This window comes from Haliaeetus albicilla, chromosome 12 (assembly GCF_947461875.1).
Source record: "Haliaeetus albicilla chromosome 12, bHalAlb1.1, whole genome shotgun sequence".
Classification (NCBI taxonomy): Eukaryota; Metazoa; Chordata; class Aves; order Accipitriformes; family Accipitridae; genus Haliaeetus; species Haliaeetus albicilla.
The window spans coordinates 17083347-17099212 of NC_091494.1; the positions used below are offsets into that span (position 1 = coordinate 17083347).

Here is a 15866-nt window from a genome sequence, read left to right on the forward strand (position 1 = left end):
CTTGCTGAGCTCTGAAAAGAGGCAGGCCGAGGCCTTGCCTGTGCGTTTGCCTAGCTACGGTGTTCTTCAGGCAACTGCCTGGAGAAGGAGACAAACAAGAAGACCAAGGGGAAATGGAGAAGCAGGGTCTGAGGAACGCAGTAACGGAGAGAAGCGTTGCGGGAAGAGCGCACGCCGCATGCCCCGCTGCCTCCGGGCACCTCCGATGTGAGACCCGGAGCTGGCCCGCCCGCCGCGGGCCGCAGGGCGGCGCTGCTGGCCCGCGGGCGGCTCCCCGCGTTGGCCGCTGGGGGGCGCCCTGCCGGCGCGGGGCGCGGGGCGCGGGCTGCGGGCTGCGGGGCGGCGCGGGGCGGCTCGGCGGGCGGGCGGGCGTCCCGCCTCCCTGCGTTGGGGCATAGGCAGCGCTGCCGGGCGTATAAAAGGCGGGGAGCGCGCTGCCCCGGCGCTGGTGCCCGTCGGAAGCGCTGCCGGCTCTTCTCCGCTCTGCCAGGTAACGGGGGCGTCCTCCCTCTCCCCCGCAGCCGGGGTGGCCCCGCAGCCGGGGTGCGGTAACAGGGAACCGTTTGCTCCAGGTCCGCAGACCGCAGCGAGGATGAACACGAGCTTCTTCCAGATACTAAAAGCAAAAAAAGAAGTAAGTTTGCCGGAGGCGTTGGGTCTGTGATAACCCCCGTCGGTGAGGGGATGCCATGTAATCACGAGCACCTTATAGAGGAAATGGTGAGAGCGGGGGACGCGTGTAAGTTGAAAACCACGCGTTGGAAGTGAGGTGGTGCAAACAGTGATATAGGGGTAATGTACCGTAACAGGTAATCACACCTTAGCTCCTTGTAACCCTCGCTGCCCCTATTCATGGCTCTGTAGCCAGGACACTAGTTCTTCAGCTCTCCGTTTTTTGTCTTTCAGCTCATTCCCCTGGTTGGAGTCGTGTCCTTTGCAGCAGTTGGGGCGCTCTCTTTTTCTGTCTATTCCCTGTTCAGCAAATCCGATGTGATGTAAGCAAAATACTTATTGCTTGGAGTTTACCCTAACCGTTTTTTGTTCAGCGGAGGTATCGGAGCATCATGTTTTGCACCAAAAGAAAAAAATAAAAATCTGTGGCGATGTTCCGGACTACTACTAGTAATGACTAAGATATTTGCAGATTGTGAATACTGAAAAAATTAATTAATTTGGAGCGTAGTCCAAATTATTTCCTAACTTTTTATTTAATATTTTTTCTTTGCTTTAGGTGTAATAGGTTTTAAATGTTCTTCTGAAGAACTTCAGATAATCAGATAGGTAGATGACATGCAGATATGTTGCAGCCAGGCTATTGACTTGTATATGAAGAACAGCGTTTGATAATATGAACTTACAATAAGTTAATATTTTAATGGCTTGGCTGATAATTGGAGCTAAGTCCTATACTCTTTAAGCTTTGGGGAATTTTTATATTTACTTTAAAGTGATTGGAATAGGCATTTTAGCTGTCAGGGTAAGAATCTCCTTACTTTTTCTCTGTGTCTTTATTCAGTTTTGGCTTTTCAGCTTGCTTGTCTTATGATAACACATTATACTTGAACAATGTTGGCTTGTTTGGTGCTTTGGAAGCTGCAAATAAAGCAAGCCATCATGAATTCCTACCCAAAATTTAAAAGAGAAATGCCCAAACTTGTAAAGTTGTGTTTCAGGAAACTACTTACATGAATAGTTCTGCTGACAATAGACTGCTCATATAAGAAAAATGTATGCAAGATCACACCCTAAAACATAGTACCTGTTTTGGTTTATCTTCTCTTACAGCATTAACAAGACTGGCAATCCAGAACCATGGGAAACTGTTGAGCCTACCAAGCCTCAGAAGGTAACATGTACAAATAATATAGTCAGTACAAACAGCATATATTTCAAACATAATAACTTTGTTTAAATGTGTAAGAACTAGCAAAATATTAGTGAGGAAACAAATGTGAAGCTGACGTATTATCTATTTAAAAGTGGAACTGCTTAATTCATAACTTTATGTAAAGTATCTTCCCTGTATTAATGATAGGGATTCAGCTATTACATTCTAGGTCTGATCCTGAATTTATGACATACTTCTGGTTGGTGTACCCCCCCTCCCCCAACATCCATTTACTCAATTCCATTGATAACAGTGGAAACTTGGAGTGTAGAGGAAATGCTGTTTACCTTTGCCTTGTTCCTGAACTATGAAATTGACTAAGAATGCTTTTGAGTACTGCAGCCTGAAGGAAAAAAAAATCTTAGTTTAGTGGAGCATCTAGGATAAGGAAAAATAAAATTATTTGGCATTATTACATATTTAATATCCAAGTGATTTTCTTCAACAAATTATTTAATATGTCATCAGTTGCTATTTTTGCGTACTTCTAAAGGAAAATGTAAAGCTACTAGAAATCCTTCTTCACTGATAAATTGACGTATGATACAGGGGGGTGGGAGTAGAGCAAATGCTCACTGGGATTTTGCTAATTTCATTCGTATTTTCCTTTTAATTTCTTCCAGCTATTAACAATCCATCAGAAATGGAAACCCATAGAAGAGCTGGAAAGTGTCAGAAAGCTTACGAAGTAACAAGCTTCTGTTGCCTCAAAAAAGGTACCCTATGAATCTAGTGGAATCACTTCTGCACAAACTTGACTACTGAAATCAGTGTGCGGAAATGCTTCTGCTACATTTTTAGGGTCTCCCTACATTTTTTGGACTCTGGATGAGGAGTTTCATGTTGCTTTAGAAGTTGGCATACAACATCCACATAGTCCAAAAATCTGTCTCAAATATTCATTTTCAGTAGGCATGATGTCAAATGTTGAATATTCAGATGGTAATTATAGATGGAAAAAGCATTCAGACTTTTTGTAGAATTTCGTTTTTCTCAAAATACATTAATTTTGTAGTTTTATATCTTTTTATTAAAGTATATTTTAAATTTTTACAACATTCCATGTAAATTCCATAAATGGAAATTACCCCAAAGCCCTTGTACATTAGGATTCCTGGTGTGCTCCCTCTCTATACTGTATTTCAATGCTGTATACAGACCAAATAGTCATCATAGCCAGATGATGCCTTTGTATGGCAACATACATGGTCATAAAGTATACTTGAATTAATTTTCTATATTAGCTGTGATGACAATTTAAGTCAAAACTAGTGTTCTGCTGCTAATACTAAAACTTATACTTGCGCTCACCTTAACCCACTGAGGAGTCCAATAGGTTATTTAAGAGTATATTTGAGACTGCAGGATTAGAACACAAGAATTAAGCGTGGCTAAAAGGGAATTGGAAATCAGATCATTTCTGTTGTGTTTAAATATTGATAGTGTTTAAATTTAGAAAACGTTACTAGAATTAGGAAACTTGCATTATCCAAAACTAATTACGTAATGTTAATTTCTTTTTATGCAAGGTAGTTCATGTGCAAGCTCAAATGTACTGCACAGCTAGCAATATTTTTAAACATTTCTAGATACATGCTATTAGGGACATTTGCTTTAACAAAGAGAAAATAACAGGTTAAAATTACGATGATTCTATGAAGAGACAGTTCCTCTTTAAGCATCTGTGTGTTTTCTTATGGGTTGGCCAGGGAAAGAATGTAATGGGCAGACAGACCCCCAGTAAATTAAGGCAATACATGCATCCAGTGGTAGAACAGTCCTTTTGTGGATATTTTCAGTATGTGTCCCTTTCCAAGCAGTTTCACAATATATTACACAGTTTCTTTTACAATGGATCTGCAGAATGCATATTACTTTCTTTGAGGAAGAAAGCAAAAGTGAAACAACTCCTAATTGGAGAAAGTCCCTGTAAGTGGGAAATAATGAAGTGCTTTAGATTACTCTGCTGCAGCAAAGACAAAACTTAAACTAGTAAAGCTGTCTCATGAATTTTAAGGTACCTTGGCTTCAGAAGCTTTGTTTTATTCAGCTTTGTTGATGCTGGGAAAAAAAAAGTTAAAATGCTATTTTATCCCATACTTGTGTGCAGATGCAGCGTAAATATTTGTTTATCAAGTAAGGATGACTCAGCAGTATATATGTATAAGAGTAAGAGGAACTACAAGACTTGAGAATGTGTTCTTAGCTTTCATGTTAAGGAATGACATTACAAGATGATTGGACAGCATATAACCACAAAAATCCAGTGCTCCACAGAATACAAGTTTTAAGTATCTTAATAGAGAAACATTTTAAAATATTTTCTGTAAGTTATTCTGTATTTCCGTAGTTTTACTGGACTGTATCAAATAAAAAGTGCTGTGCTCTTGAGTTGATGCATGAATTAAATTAGTTTGTTCTTCAGTAAATCACTTGTATGGTCTGTAAATACTATGACCTAAGTATCTGTCAACATTAGGGAAATAAGTGTAAGTCATTTTTATGTAATTTTTGTACTTAACTATTTTCCAGTGGTGTCTTGCAGTAGCACATTAAGCAGTGTGACTGCCATCAGTCACAGGTTGTTGCTTCTCTCATCCTGTCCTGAAGCATAATAGCTAAGGTAATAGAATGTTTTGCTTTGTTAGCCGCTCCTTTTTTTTTTTTAATGTAGATTTGTGGGGAGGGTTTTCACATAATGTGAGAAATCAAAAAGTTTTTCTGCACTTCAAAAAGATTGAGTATTGTTAAAGTTCTTGGGACAATTTTGTGTGTTCTTATACTGTCCCTAAAAATACTGTCTCCTGCATAGGCGAGGTTTTTTTCTTGGAAGTAGAGCACACCAAGAAAAATTACTGTATCTGCCCCCCAACTACTCAACATAAATCTATAAAGCAATATACCAAATGTTTCCTTATTCTACAAACATCAGAGTTAAGACAGTAAAGACTTAATTAGCTGAATTTTATGAGCTGACTTTTATGAGAACAGTAAGACTTCCATGTCCTGTCTTAGGCAAACCCATGACTTTTTATTCCATGGACAATTTAAGGCTGTTGAAATAATACAGCAACTTTCTTCCTTCTCTCCATTCTGTTCTCTCCATTTTGTCTCCTACTCCATTCTCTTTTTGGTTTTGGTTTTGGTTGGTTGGTTTGTTTGTTTTTAACAATCACTATCTTTGCTTACACTGTCTAGTACTTTTCCATGGAACTGTATCACTTCCAACTTTAATTAAAAAGTTAAATTAAAATGCTCACTGGCTTGTTAGAGTTTCAAATATAGATTAGAAACCATTAGAAATGTTTTTTAATGGTTCTAATCACCATTAGAAATGCATTATTAGAATCTATGGTCATGCTTTTCTAACTGCAGGTGGCTGTCAAGTAGTCTGTAAAATAACTTTCTGGAAGAATAGAAGGTTACTTTCTGCAGTATACATGCTATCATTAATTACTAATTTTTGTTACTACAATAGTACTTAAAGGCCTTAACCGCAGATCTGGCATCATTGTGGTTATCCAAGAGCCATGCTGTAGTTTTGATTTGGTTTTCTTTTCATCTGATAGCCCTGGTGTCAGCATTTCTGTGTCTGATGTCCCCTACCCCCTGCATTTCTGTATTGCAAGATGCTATTAGTATAGTACTATGCTATCTAGTTACTTCATTGGTGCGTGTGGTTTCTGTAGAAAATAGTAACTTACAGAGGGGCCTGATGTAATCATTAAAGAAAATTGTTCATCCCGCAGTTATCATCTGTCTCCCTCAGTGCAGAGGGTGGTTGTCCCTAGGACTAGGTGTAGAAAACAAACAAGAGTAATGGGAATGATTTGCTGGATCCAGCCAATATTTGGTGTTGGACATTTCCCAAAAAAGCTTTCAGATTAAACAAACAGCCACGCTACTCAGCACAGTTCTAATTTGCCGTCTGCAGTCTTTGCTGTACAGCACATCCCTGCCGGGCGGGGAGCGCACAAGATAACGAGATCACCTGAAAGTAGAACTGAGATGGAAATAAAGCGTTTGCGAGGCAGTGGACTCGGCTCCCTGCAGCTGGAATAAGTAACTATCGACCTCCAGGTGCCGATGTGAATAGAGAGCGGGCAGGTTGTTTGCTGAAAGCGATCTCCCACCGTCAACAGCCATCACCGCCAACTGCACCCTTCAAGGGAAGTCCAAAGAGCCGTTCTCCTGTGGCGCCTCGCCCGGATCAAAGATCACACACCTTTACAGCGCACTTCACGGCGGCTGTACCAACCCTATTTATGCTGTACCTTGACCTGGTGACCAAAGGATTTTCGTTTAATTAGCTTTTACTTTTAGATAACCTTGTCACGTATGTTCTGGGCAGAGCTGGTAATGGGGATGTAGTGTCCTTCTGCAGGGCTCACGAGGGACGTGCGGTCATACAACGCGGACAGCCAGGGGCCTGTGACGAACGACGCCGCCAGGAGAGAAAAGCTGCCCCGCAGCCCCCACCCGCCGCCGCCCGCGGCCACGGGGCTGTGAGGTAGCGCGAGGCGGCCGCGCCCCCCCCCCCCCCGCTTTTCCCGCCCGTGCCGTCTCCCTCCGCGGCCTCTCATTGGAGGGGGCGCCGGGCCGCCCGCGGGGGCGGGGGGCTTTTCTCAGCGCCTCATCTGCCTTCCCCCCCCCGCCCCCCTCGGGCCTCCGCTGAGGAGCGCGCTCTCAGAGCGCCTGTGGGGCCGCCTAAAGCCTGTGAGCCTTCAGCAGCGCTGGCTATTGCAGCGGGGAGAAGGCCTCTCTCTTGCTAAAAAAAACAGGTACAAGCAAAGCAAACCTCCCACTCCGGGTTTTGTGTTAATGTCAGATTTCCAGGTGTGTGGTTAGAGGAGTTGAGCGCTCTTCCTGTGGTAGTGTGCTGCCTAGGTACTCAACAGTCTGCAAGGTAAAGGATTTGTGTGGTGAATGAGGGGGTTGTAAGAAAACTGTAACTCGGGTGTTGGGGGATGGCAGAGCTTTAATTGGCGTGGGGCTGTGTTAGCAAGTGAGAGTCCTAGAAATAATTTGCCTGGCCTTCAGCATATAGGCCACATACTAGGTGATGCAGCCAGTCTGGAAAAATAATTTTAAAAAACCCTCATCTGTTAGCAGTGGGAGCATGCACAAAAGGCTCGGTTTGGTTTTCTCTTCATTGAAGACTTGCAAGGTTTGGCCCAATGTGTCACGCAGGTGCTGTGGGCCATGGCCGTGGCCCTCCCGTGGTGCTGAACACTGCCTTGTTCACGGCAGGCCGCTGCTCTTCGGGCTGCGTGTCTGTAGTCTCTGGGATGCATCAGTCAAGTGTCCTGGCTTGCGCACGTATAGTTTGTGGCTTCTGGTGAACCGGACGGGTTGCATAGCAGCCAGTGACAGCAAGGGCCAGAGTCAGGCCGCGTGTGGTGCTGGGCCTCCTGCCGCAGCGGTACCTTGGCGCTGGGCTTGGAGGTGTGTGCCTGTCCTGGATGATGATACGTTTCTGCTGCTCTTGGCCAAGATTTGACCACATGTAACGTTCCCTAAAAAGTGTTCTGTATAAATAATTTGGACTTCGTGATGCAGCATTTTTAATATAAAGCTAGTCATCTTTGTGACCTTGTTTCTATAAAGTTTCGAAAGTGCTTGTGCATGTCTGCTAAAATTCAGATAAATGTGCTTCCAGTTTTACTAGCTGAGAAGCAGAGAAAAATCAGTTTCTTCAACTTGAAGCATTTGATCTGGACTGTACTAGACTCTGGTATTACTTGCTCTCTGTCTCCCACACCCTCCTCCCTGTTTTCTACTGAGAATCCTTCCTTCTTTCCCTTGCTGACACATCTTTTCTTCTTGCCAAATCTCGTTCTGCCTCGCCCACCAAAACAAACACATCAGGAAATCTTAGAATTTTCTTGGCCTAATTTATTTTTATTGTTGCTACTATTTATTAGTACACCTGCACTGTGTTCTAGGAAGTTACACATGTAAAATGAGTAGATCAGAATATAATTAGGCTGGTGATTGAAACTCAGAAATTAAGCAAAAAAGGCCCTGCTTGTAATGTGTGTTTTCCTCTTCCTTCCACCCTGTTCTGCTTTGTTTTATTTATGCTGATGGTATTGTAATAAATGCACCATTGGGATGATTCTTAAAAAAAAAAAAAGAGGAGCCTTACTAGTAACAGTAAGGATGCGTAGTCTGTAAACTCTTCAAGCAGGAGTCGATAGATTTTCAGTATATGCATAAATAACAGTAAATACTTAAGAATTATCTTTCCATTTGGAAAAAAAGAAATTTGAGTCGCATACATAAGCATGCATTGTCTTTTAGTAGACTCACATAAAAACATTTGCAGTTTTTCTTTAAATTTGTTAACATATTAACGTTATGTTGGTTGGTAGGGTCCATTGCTTTGAAAGCTATCTCTTAATTTTGCTACTGCAGAAAAATAAAGGCCGTGTCTGCTAATAATATTATGGGAGACTGTGTGTTCCCTACCCATGTCCATCAAAATATTTCTTGCCTTGAGTAAGAGCTGTTCTGTTACTGAAATTTGATTCATCTGGTTGTTTCCTTACAAGAAAATGGCAAAATAACTTGTTCATGTTCTGTAACTCCAAACATGAAGTGGTCTGGCAGTTTTTAATCCTAAGCACTATAAATCATCAGGGTTCCTGTAGCCTTGCAGACCATGATAGTTGCAGTCCAGGCAACAGCTGTGAAACAGCTTTTTCATTTGTGTATTTTCTTTCGCTTTTTGAGTAAATTGGAAAATGTAATTTCTTTAAGTTCAAACTCACTTAGCTCTCAGTCAGCCAGACTTGCTGACTTCACTGACCCCAAGTGTTGCTGAAGCAGGGCCAGGAGATGATAGCTCTTAAACTTGGGACTTTTTCACAGCAATTGATTTTTTTTTTTTTAAGCAGAATTCCCTGCTGAAGTGAGTGGGAATTCTGCACAGGCACTGTTGTTACCAGATGGTGGCAAACTGAGGATCTACAGACTCAGGAGGAAAAGTCAATAGGATACAGCACCAAAAATAGACTGCGGGGACCAGAGCTCTGTAGCAATCCAGTCGGCATTGCGTAAAGGAACATGTATTAAATGATGCAGTCACAAGGCAGAGCTGCCTGCCATTCCACTTTATGGTTACAGCTGTTCTCCAGGACTCTTTGGTTTTCAAGCTACTTTTTATCATTTTACTCTTTTGTTTGGTATTTGGCATGAGACCAATCTGTTCTGGTAGACCAGAAGTGGACTGCTAGTGACTGCGGGCTCGAGTGCTTCATTGGCCTTTTGCACAGAACTGTATTTCATCTTTGGAAAGGACTGATGCACGTTGTGAGTGTAAGTGAGGAATGCCCACCTTATCACCCCACTAGATTGTTACACAGATTGTTAACAGCACAGTGTTTGTGAAAAGCTGAAGTTCTTTGTCTTCCTGTTTCAGTATTGTAGAATATGTGGATTTTTAATTGCAAAATTCATGTAGGGTCAACATGATGCATTAACAGATGCAGTTTATTTCAACACAATATTACATTGTGTGATGTATAGAGGGCAAATGGGGGTAGCTGTGGATACAAACAGATTAGCTGAGAGGTCAGAAAGCCACACAAATTTGAAAAATTTCTTAAGTGTAAATAAATATGTTTAAGCTTTCAACTTTAGGAAAACTTTCTCATTCTTGATTTCCTGTTGGCATTTCTTTAATTGAAATAAATGTATTTGCAGTAGGCAAGTAACTAATAACACCATCCTTTACCAGACTTGCTGCTACTGCACGAACAAGGAAGTAAATGCAGAAAATCCAGATAGTTGTAATCCCCGGTAGTAACAGGAAAATCTTATCAGTTTGCCAAAGAAAAGCAAAGTCATCTACTTGTAATAAATCACTGATTCACTATATCAAAACAAAGGGAAAACAGTTTTTCTATTAAAGCTGTTAAGAATGTTTCATTTAATGATGCATCTCTCCCTCCTGCTGTATGACTTTCTAATTCAGTAAAGCCTGAATATTTTTTAAAATTACTGTTAGCATTATGCTGCCAATGCTGTCAGCATTATTAAATGATACATTAGCATTATGCTGCCTTTACTGTCTTTTATTTTTCCTCTTGTGAAGTGCTTTGAATGAAACCTGCTATGGTCAGAAAACAGAGTTTGGCTTAGACTGCGGTATCCACCTTACTCCCAAAAGCAGAAATACACAGCAAAATCCCAGTCATGATGACTTGCAGTCCTGTTCATTACCTCATTGCCAAACTCTTAGCCATAATTTTAATATTACAATACCATGTTGTGCAAAGTAGATGTAAAATAAAATTAGTTTGAAGTTATGGGAATGTTTTTATACTGATTTCAGGGGGGCATGGAATTAATATAACAAAACTTCTAGTGGTTGATGTATATGTACTAGTACGTGTTTTTTGAAAATTCTCTCCTTAAGAGAAATAAAAACATTTAAGGATCAGGCATGTCTTTGCTCAAGTTCCTCTATGTGTATTAGTTCAAAGAGGAAGCTGTTGTAGTATGCAGAACAGGGTGATACATGGAAGTTTCTGTTTGCGGTGTGTGTTGAGCGTATCACTTTTTGATAGGTGTATGTATATATCCTCTGTGGGCGAGTGCTTTAAATAAACAAAATTGCCGTCTAAGTCATAGATTGATTCACTCAATAAAGAACCAAAGCGTTTGACCTTCCTATCTGTTTTTAGAAATCCTCACAGTTGTCTGTTTGGCTGTACCACACATGTAATGTACATTCCTCAATAACAAACACTAAAGCACAAAGGTATTACTGCAGCTAGAGATGAGCATTTGTTGAAGAAATGTGTAATCAGAGTTACGAAAGTCAAAAGCTAAGAGAACTTCTTTACCTATTGGGCTTTTTTCTTCTTCACTAAGGAGATAAAAATATGGCAACCCAACAAAGAAGGGAGATGGGGGTAACGCTCCAATTATTTTTTTTTTTTTTTCTTAGCATCAGTAATGTATGTGTGTGGTGTGGGCTAGATGGGTAAAACGTACCTTGCTTAAGAGAAAAATGACTAACATCAGACATCCTAGTTGAACTGCACAACAGATCAACTAATGCTGCAATCTATAAAAGAAATTGGTACTGACTTCATTTGTGACCACCACAATTTGATCCAGAAATATAAGTATGCTCCATAGTTGGCTGCATGGTAATGTAATGGAGTCTAATGTTTTTCAGTTGCTCCAGTACCCACATGATCTGTCTTTATCTGTTTTCTTTCCTCCTTCCTCTTTTGTACACAAACACACCTTGTAGCATCAACAAAGTATCAAGAAAAACCACCACAACCAAACTGCAGTATGAATACTCTTACTTAGCCATAGCAGTTGGTGGGCCTATTAGTAGGATTTAATTTTGTTATTACTCCTGCTCTGTGAGCTGTTTCTTTCTATCTCTGATAGCTAAAATCAGGGATTACCTCTTCCCTCAATCATTCCTCCAGAGCACCTTCAGATGTAGTAAGTCCAAGTGTGGAAGAATAATATTCTGCTTTCATTGCTGCTTTACAAAGACAGTTAATAGATCTAATTTAATGTGATATCCTGCATAGCTATCCACAAGTGAGTGTATCTAAAACATATCTTCATTTACAGATCACTGCACATGGCCCTTTAACTTTTTGGTATGCAAAGAAATACTTTCTTTTAAATTTCCTATGATACGACTTGACCTTTGCTCTGTGGCAAGTCCAAGCAGCTAGGCTGCCTGAAAACCATCATAATTTGTTCCATCTAAGTTACGTTTAAAGCAAATATCTAAGCAGAAAGAAACCAGTGTCTGTAATTGGTTGGGCAATTTCCGTTTCCAATTGGAGGTGTGTGTCTTCTGCAGAAGTAGAAAATACAGAATTGCTTAATAGCTTGAAGAAATGAAAGAAGACTTACTGGAAGGAAGTTGTGGTTCTGAGTTTTTCAGCCTCTGCCATCTGTATTTTCTCTCTGTGAAGCCTGTTCAACTAGATCAAAAGACAACATTATACTTGCAATTGCAGCAGTGTGTAAACACAATGATATTCTACATTTATAATTGTATCTGCCTATTTTGAAACAAAATTGCTTCCCTCTGTGTATGTTTCTGATTGGAAGTGTCATCAGATCCTTTATAAAAAAGCAGATAGTTTCAGATGGAAGTATCTGTTGTCCTGGAAACATGAATTCAGCGCCCCAAAGAAGCAATACTTATTTTCATAGAAACAAAGGGCTTGCATGATAACTTATATTGTTTACATTAATGAATATAATTTGTTCTAATTGCATTTCAGATACCCATAGCTACAACTAATTTCCACTCATACAATTTTTTTATTACATACTTGGAACTGGAGGGAGGCATTTGCACGTTGTATTCCATGATATTTACCTGTATAGGCCTTTAAGAAGTATCTTAAGCCCTTCCCAGTAATTGATTAGCAAATATGTGCTAGGTTTGTGCTTTTCCTTATTGCATCCATGATAAAGTTAAATCCCGTGTGTTATCCTTAGGAGAAATTAAGACTTTTTTTTACTTACTAATAAGACTTTTTTTAAATTTGCAACAAAGTATATTCCTTTGAAAAGTAGAAGTTTGAATAGTTATATTCAGTACACAGCTCTGTTTATTAAAGCTGGGACTAGTGCACCATCTCCTGGTAAACTCGGGAAAGGCCTTGAAGGCTGACAGTTCAGAGGGGAGAGTATTTGTAGTTTTGTGTCAGACTTGTTCTTACAGTGGGCTTGGAAAGAGGGAACACATGAAATCTATAAAAAAAATCAAGAGTAATTGTATGCTAGGTTCAAATATGTAGCATCATCTTAACTATGAAAATGTTTGTTTATGGTGTTTTTTGCAAAAAATCTATTGTAATTCAAAAGGCCAGTTACTAGAATTAAATAGCTATTTTTTACATTTACATCTCATCAATTTATTTAGGCATTTATTAGATAATTTCTGTGTTTGTGTTTTGGGGAAAAAGAAATAGGAAGAGTGCAGGGACTTGGGTGCTTTTAATGCACCTGAGACAAAAGCATATTTCTTGTCTGCTTGGCATCTGGCTGCTTTTATGTATTCATCAGCTTAATAAAAAATCCCTGTATATATCAGTACTGAGTTTAATGTGAAACACGCTCTGGACAGATAGCATTAACTGGTTTTATGTACACTCATGTACTGGCTAGTCACAATCAGAAAAACAACTTATCTTTTCACCGGGTATAATAGTAAGGAAATCATAAAGCTGTCATCATATAGATAAAATTATGCTTGTGTTTATGAAATACTTTTTTCCTACAGAAATTGATGCCATAAAAGGTGTAAATGCTTCATAACTGTAATAAAAGCAATTAAGTTATTTTATCCCGTACATTTAGCGCTAGTCATTTTGAAACTGTGTGATACTGAGACAAAAAAGCAGAACACGATGGAGAAAAGGAAAATAGAGATAGAAGAGCAAAAATATTGATTTGGATGTCATTATTTTACAGCTGTAAACATAGAAGGCAGGTATGTGTGCATTATAAGAGCAGATTGCTGTGGTAGCTGGATAGCAGCAAATAGAAAAGGTAAGTATTTATTCTAGCAGCTTCCAAAGTTGTGTCAGGTGTTTCACAGAACGAAAGAGCATGTATGGTCCTTCCCAGAGCATTCAGCCATGGAAAATGGAATGAGAAGAGTAGAACAGAAGGGGATTTGCTAGCTCCAGAGCACAGAGAGTATCTATTAGTGCCCGGCATGATGTGTTACAAAGAAGGGGAAGATGAGGTGAAGCTGGAAAGGGGATTAAGGGTGTGGAAGATGAAGGACATTTGTTTTATTTTTTTTAAGGTAGAAAGTGAATCTAGAGGCTTTCAGATTAGGTCTTCCTTGTGAGTTAGCAACTTGATGGCTAGAAGTTTTTTTTCATCTAGAGATCAAAGAGGAAACGGACTTTGGGCAAGCATGTATTTGAATAGAACAGGCCTTACAAGTTGGGGGTGTTTCACACCCCGTGCTGCATGAGAAGCTCCTAGTGACCACGTAAACAGCAGGTGCACAGGGTGCAAGCTGGACATTATTAGTGAAACTGTGGAGAGGGTAGAGTATCGCAAGAAAATGAGGTGAGAGAAGCAGAGAGTGGTGGCGTAATGCGAAGTGCTGATGGAACGTGACATTTGAGCTAGGTGTGCTAACTCCTGTAACAACCGAATGTGCTTGGAGCAACCAGAAAGAAAAAAGAGCTTGGCGATGCAGTTTTGGATGGATAGAGGGAAATGAGCTGGGTATTTACAGTGAATTGTCCCCTCCCCTTGAAAACTCAAGGGAACTTCTCTGGCAATGGACTAGCTTATTGAAGTCTAGGAAGCTGCTGCAGTACATATCATCTCTAATTACCCAACAACCTATCTTCATTTATGAAATTCTTGTATCTGTAGAGAGAAATAATACTTAACAGCCCTGCTCTAGGCAGCATCACCACAGTGTTGTCATGAGATTCTGCCAAATACCTGAACAAAAGACTTACCGCTCATTAGTTGGTGGGTGTCTTATGGGGTTTTTTTATTTTATGTCAGAAAACTACTTTTAAATGCTAGCCTACTGCTTTTCTTAGTCATTCTGCCAGTTGGGAGTGATTCTGCAAGAAATAGCAGATACGTACAGTAGTAAAGTAATTGAAGATGAGATTCAGGTATGACATTTTAAATGGTAATTCTGCTGGTGTAGAAAGAAATGCTGCTGGTATTGAAGAGACTAAATGTCAACACAGTTTAAAAAAAAAACAAAACCAAAAACCACCCAAACAAAAAACCCCACAGAATTAAGCAAGGAAAACATTAAGAAACAAGATGGGTTTCTGTTAATTTTCTTCTTAGGATAAGAACATTTCAGAATAGAAGAGTGGGATGTGAGGGTTTGCAGTCTACTCGATATAAAAATGCTTCATTGACTCATAGGAGTAGGTTGTCATCAAAGCTGTATCTATGCTTTAGAAAAGGATGGGTGACAATCAGAGATTAAGAAAGGAAAAATCTCTTCCCAATGTAGACTGTTAGAGGTGGCAGAATTTTCACAGGATTTCAGCTGTTCAGTCAGCAAGAGCATTGCAGCACTGCTGTGGAAAGCAGGGATACTACTTGTGGAAACCTGCTCCAATCTTACAAGTCTCTTGGTTAGAGAGAAATCCCATTAAGTAAATGCATTTTCATTTCAAGCAGAGGATTTTGTAGAAGGAAAAGAATGGTGTAAGAGTGTAGATGATCTTTGCCATGTAAAATAATCTGGATGTGCTGGAGAGCTGCTTGGAAAGACATTAGACCTTATTCTTATTTATACTAAGGCCCCTCTCCTCTAAGCTGGTACTGAAAATGACCTTGCAATGTCTATAAAAATAACTTCTTTTATAGTCACTTATGCTTCCAGAGTACTGTTACTGTGTATTAGATCATAAATTCCTGGTAGTTTGTTTGCAAATCAATGTTATTTTCTGAGTATTTCTCTAGCCTTATAAGTAAGTAAGTGTACTGATTATTTCTACTTGGTTATTTTTATAGTTCTGTTGTGCTCATTTATTCCATCACTTGGAGTATTATAAGTGAAAATATGCGTATTCCTTTTGATGCTGATTAATAGCAGATTCAGAAGAATACTGGATTCTTAGATTAAACTTAGCAGTGCCAGACAACCTGTGCCCTGAATAATTCAAAAAGAATAAGAAAAGGATTAGAGGTAGGCCACACAGATATACATTTCCATGTGAGTTTAGTTAGACCTTAATACAGGGAATGTATGCTTCAGAGCCTCCCTGAGCACTGACTCTTTTATTCTTTATTCTCATTTCAACTTCTGTTGCTTTTTCTCTGAACTCCTTCCAGTCTATAGACCTTGATAACAAGGGCCCCTCAAGGGTTAATGTAGGGTTTCAAGAATGTTTTGCCAGTCGCTTTATGGCTGATCCTTCACCATACTTTGTCAGCTTATATTTTCTAAAGTGCAATTATTGCTTGGGAAATAACA

General features: G+C 39.9%; 1 protein-coding gene across 1 annotated transcript; it reads left to right on the forward strand.

Moving 5' to 3' along the window:
• The first annotated feature begins 419 nt into the window (after window positions 1-419).
• Window positions 420-4279, forward strand: C12H15orf48 (chromosome 12 C15orf48 homolog). The gene is made up of 5 exons (XM_069798311.1): window positions 420-490; window positions 573-634; window positions 907-995; window positions 1786-1846; window positions 2512-4279. The coding sequence occupies exons 2-5, from the start codon at window positions 593-595 to the stop codon at window positions 2578-2580; spliced, it is 261 nt and encodes an 86-aa protein (XP_069654412.1). The 5' UTR covers window positions 420-490; window positions 573-592; the 3' UTR covers window positions 2581-4279.
• The last annotated feature ends 11587 nt before the right edge of the window (window positions 4280-15866 follow it).

Excerpts from the sequence above, each read along its gene's own strand:
- C12H15orf48 (XM_069798311.1), top strand. The coding sequence starts at position 593 with ATGAACACGAGCTTCTTCCAGATACTAAAAGCAAAAAAAGAA. Across the intron at positions 635-906 it reads TACTAAAAGCAAAAAAAGAA|CTCATTCCCCTGGTTGGAGT; the intron begins GTAAGTTTGCCG and ends TTTGTCTTTCAG. Across the intron at positions 1,847-2,511 it reads AGCCTACCAAGCCTCAGAAG|CTATTAACAATCCATCAGAA; the intron begins GTAACATGTACA and ends AATTTCTTCCAG.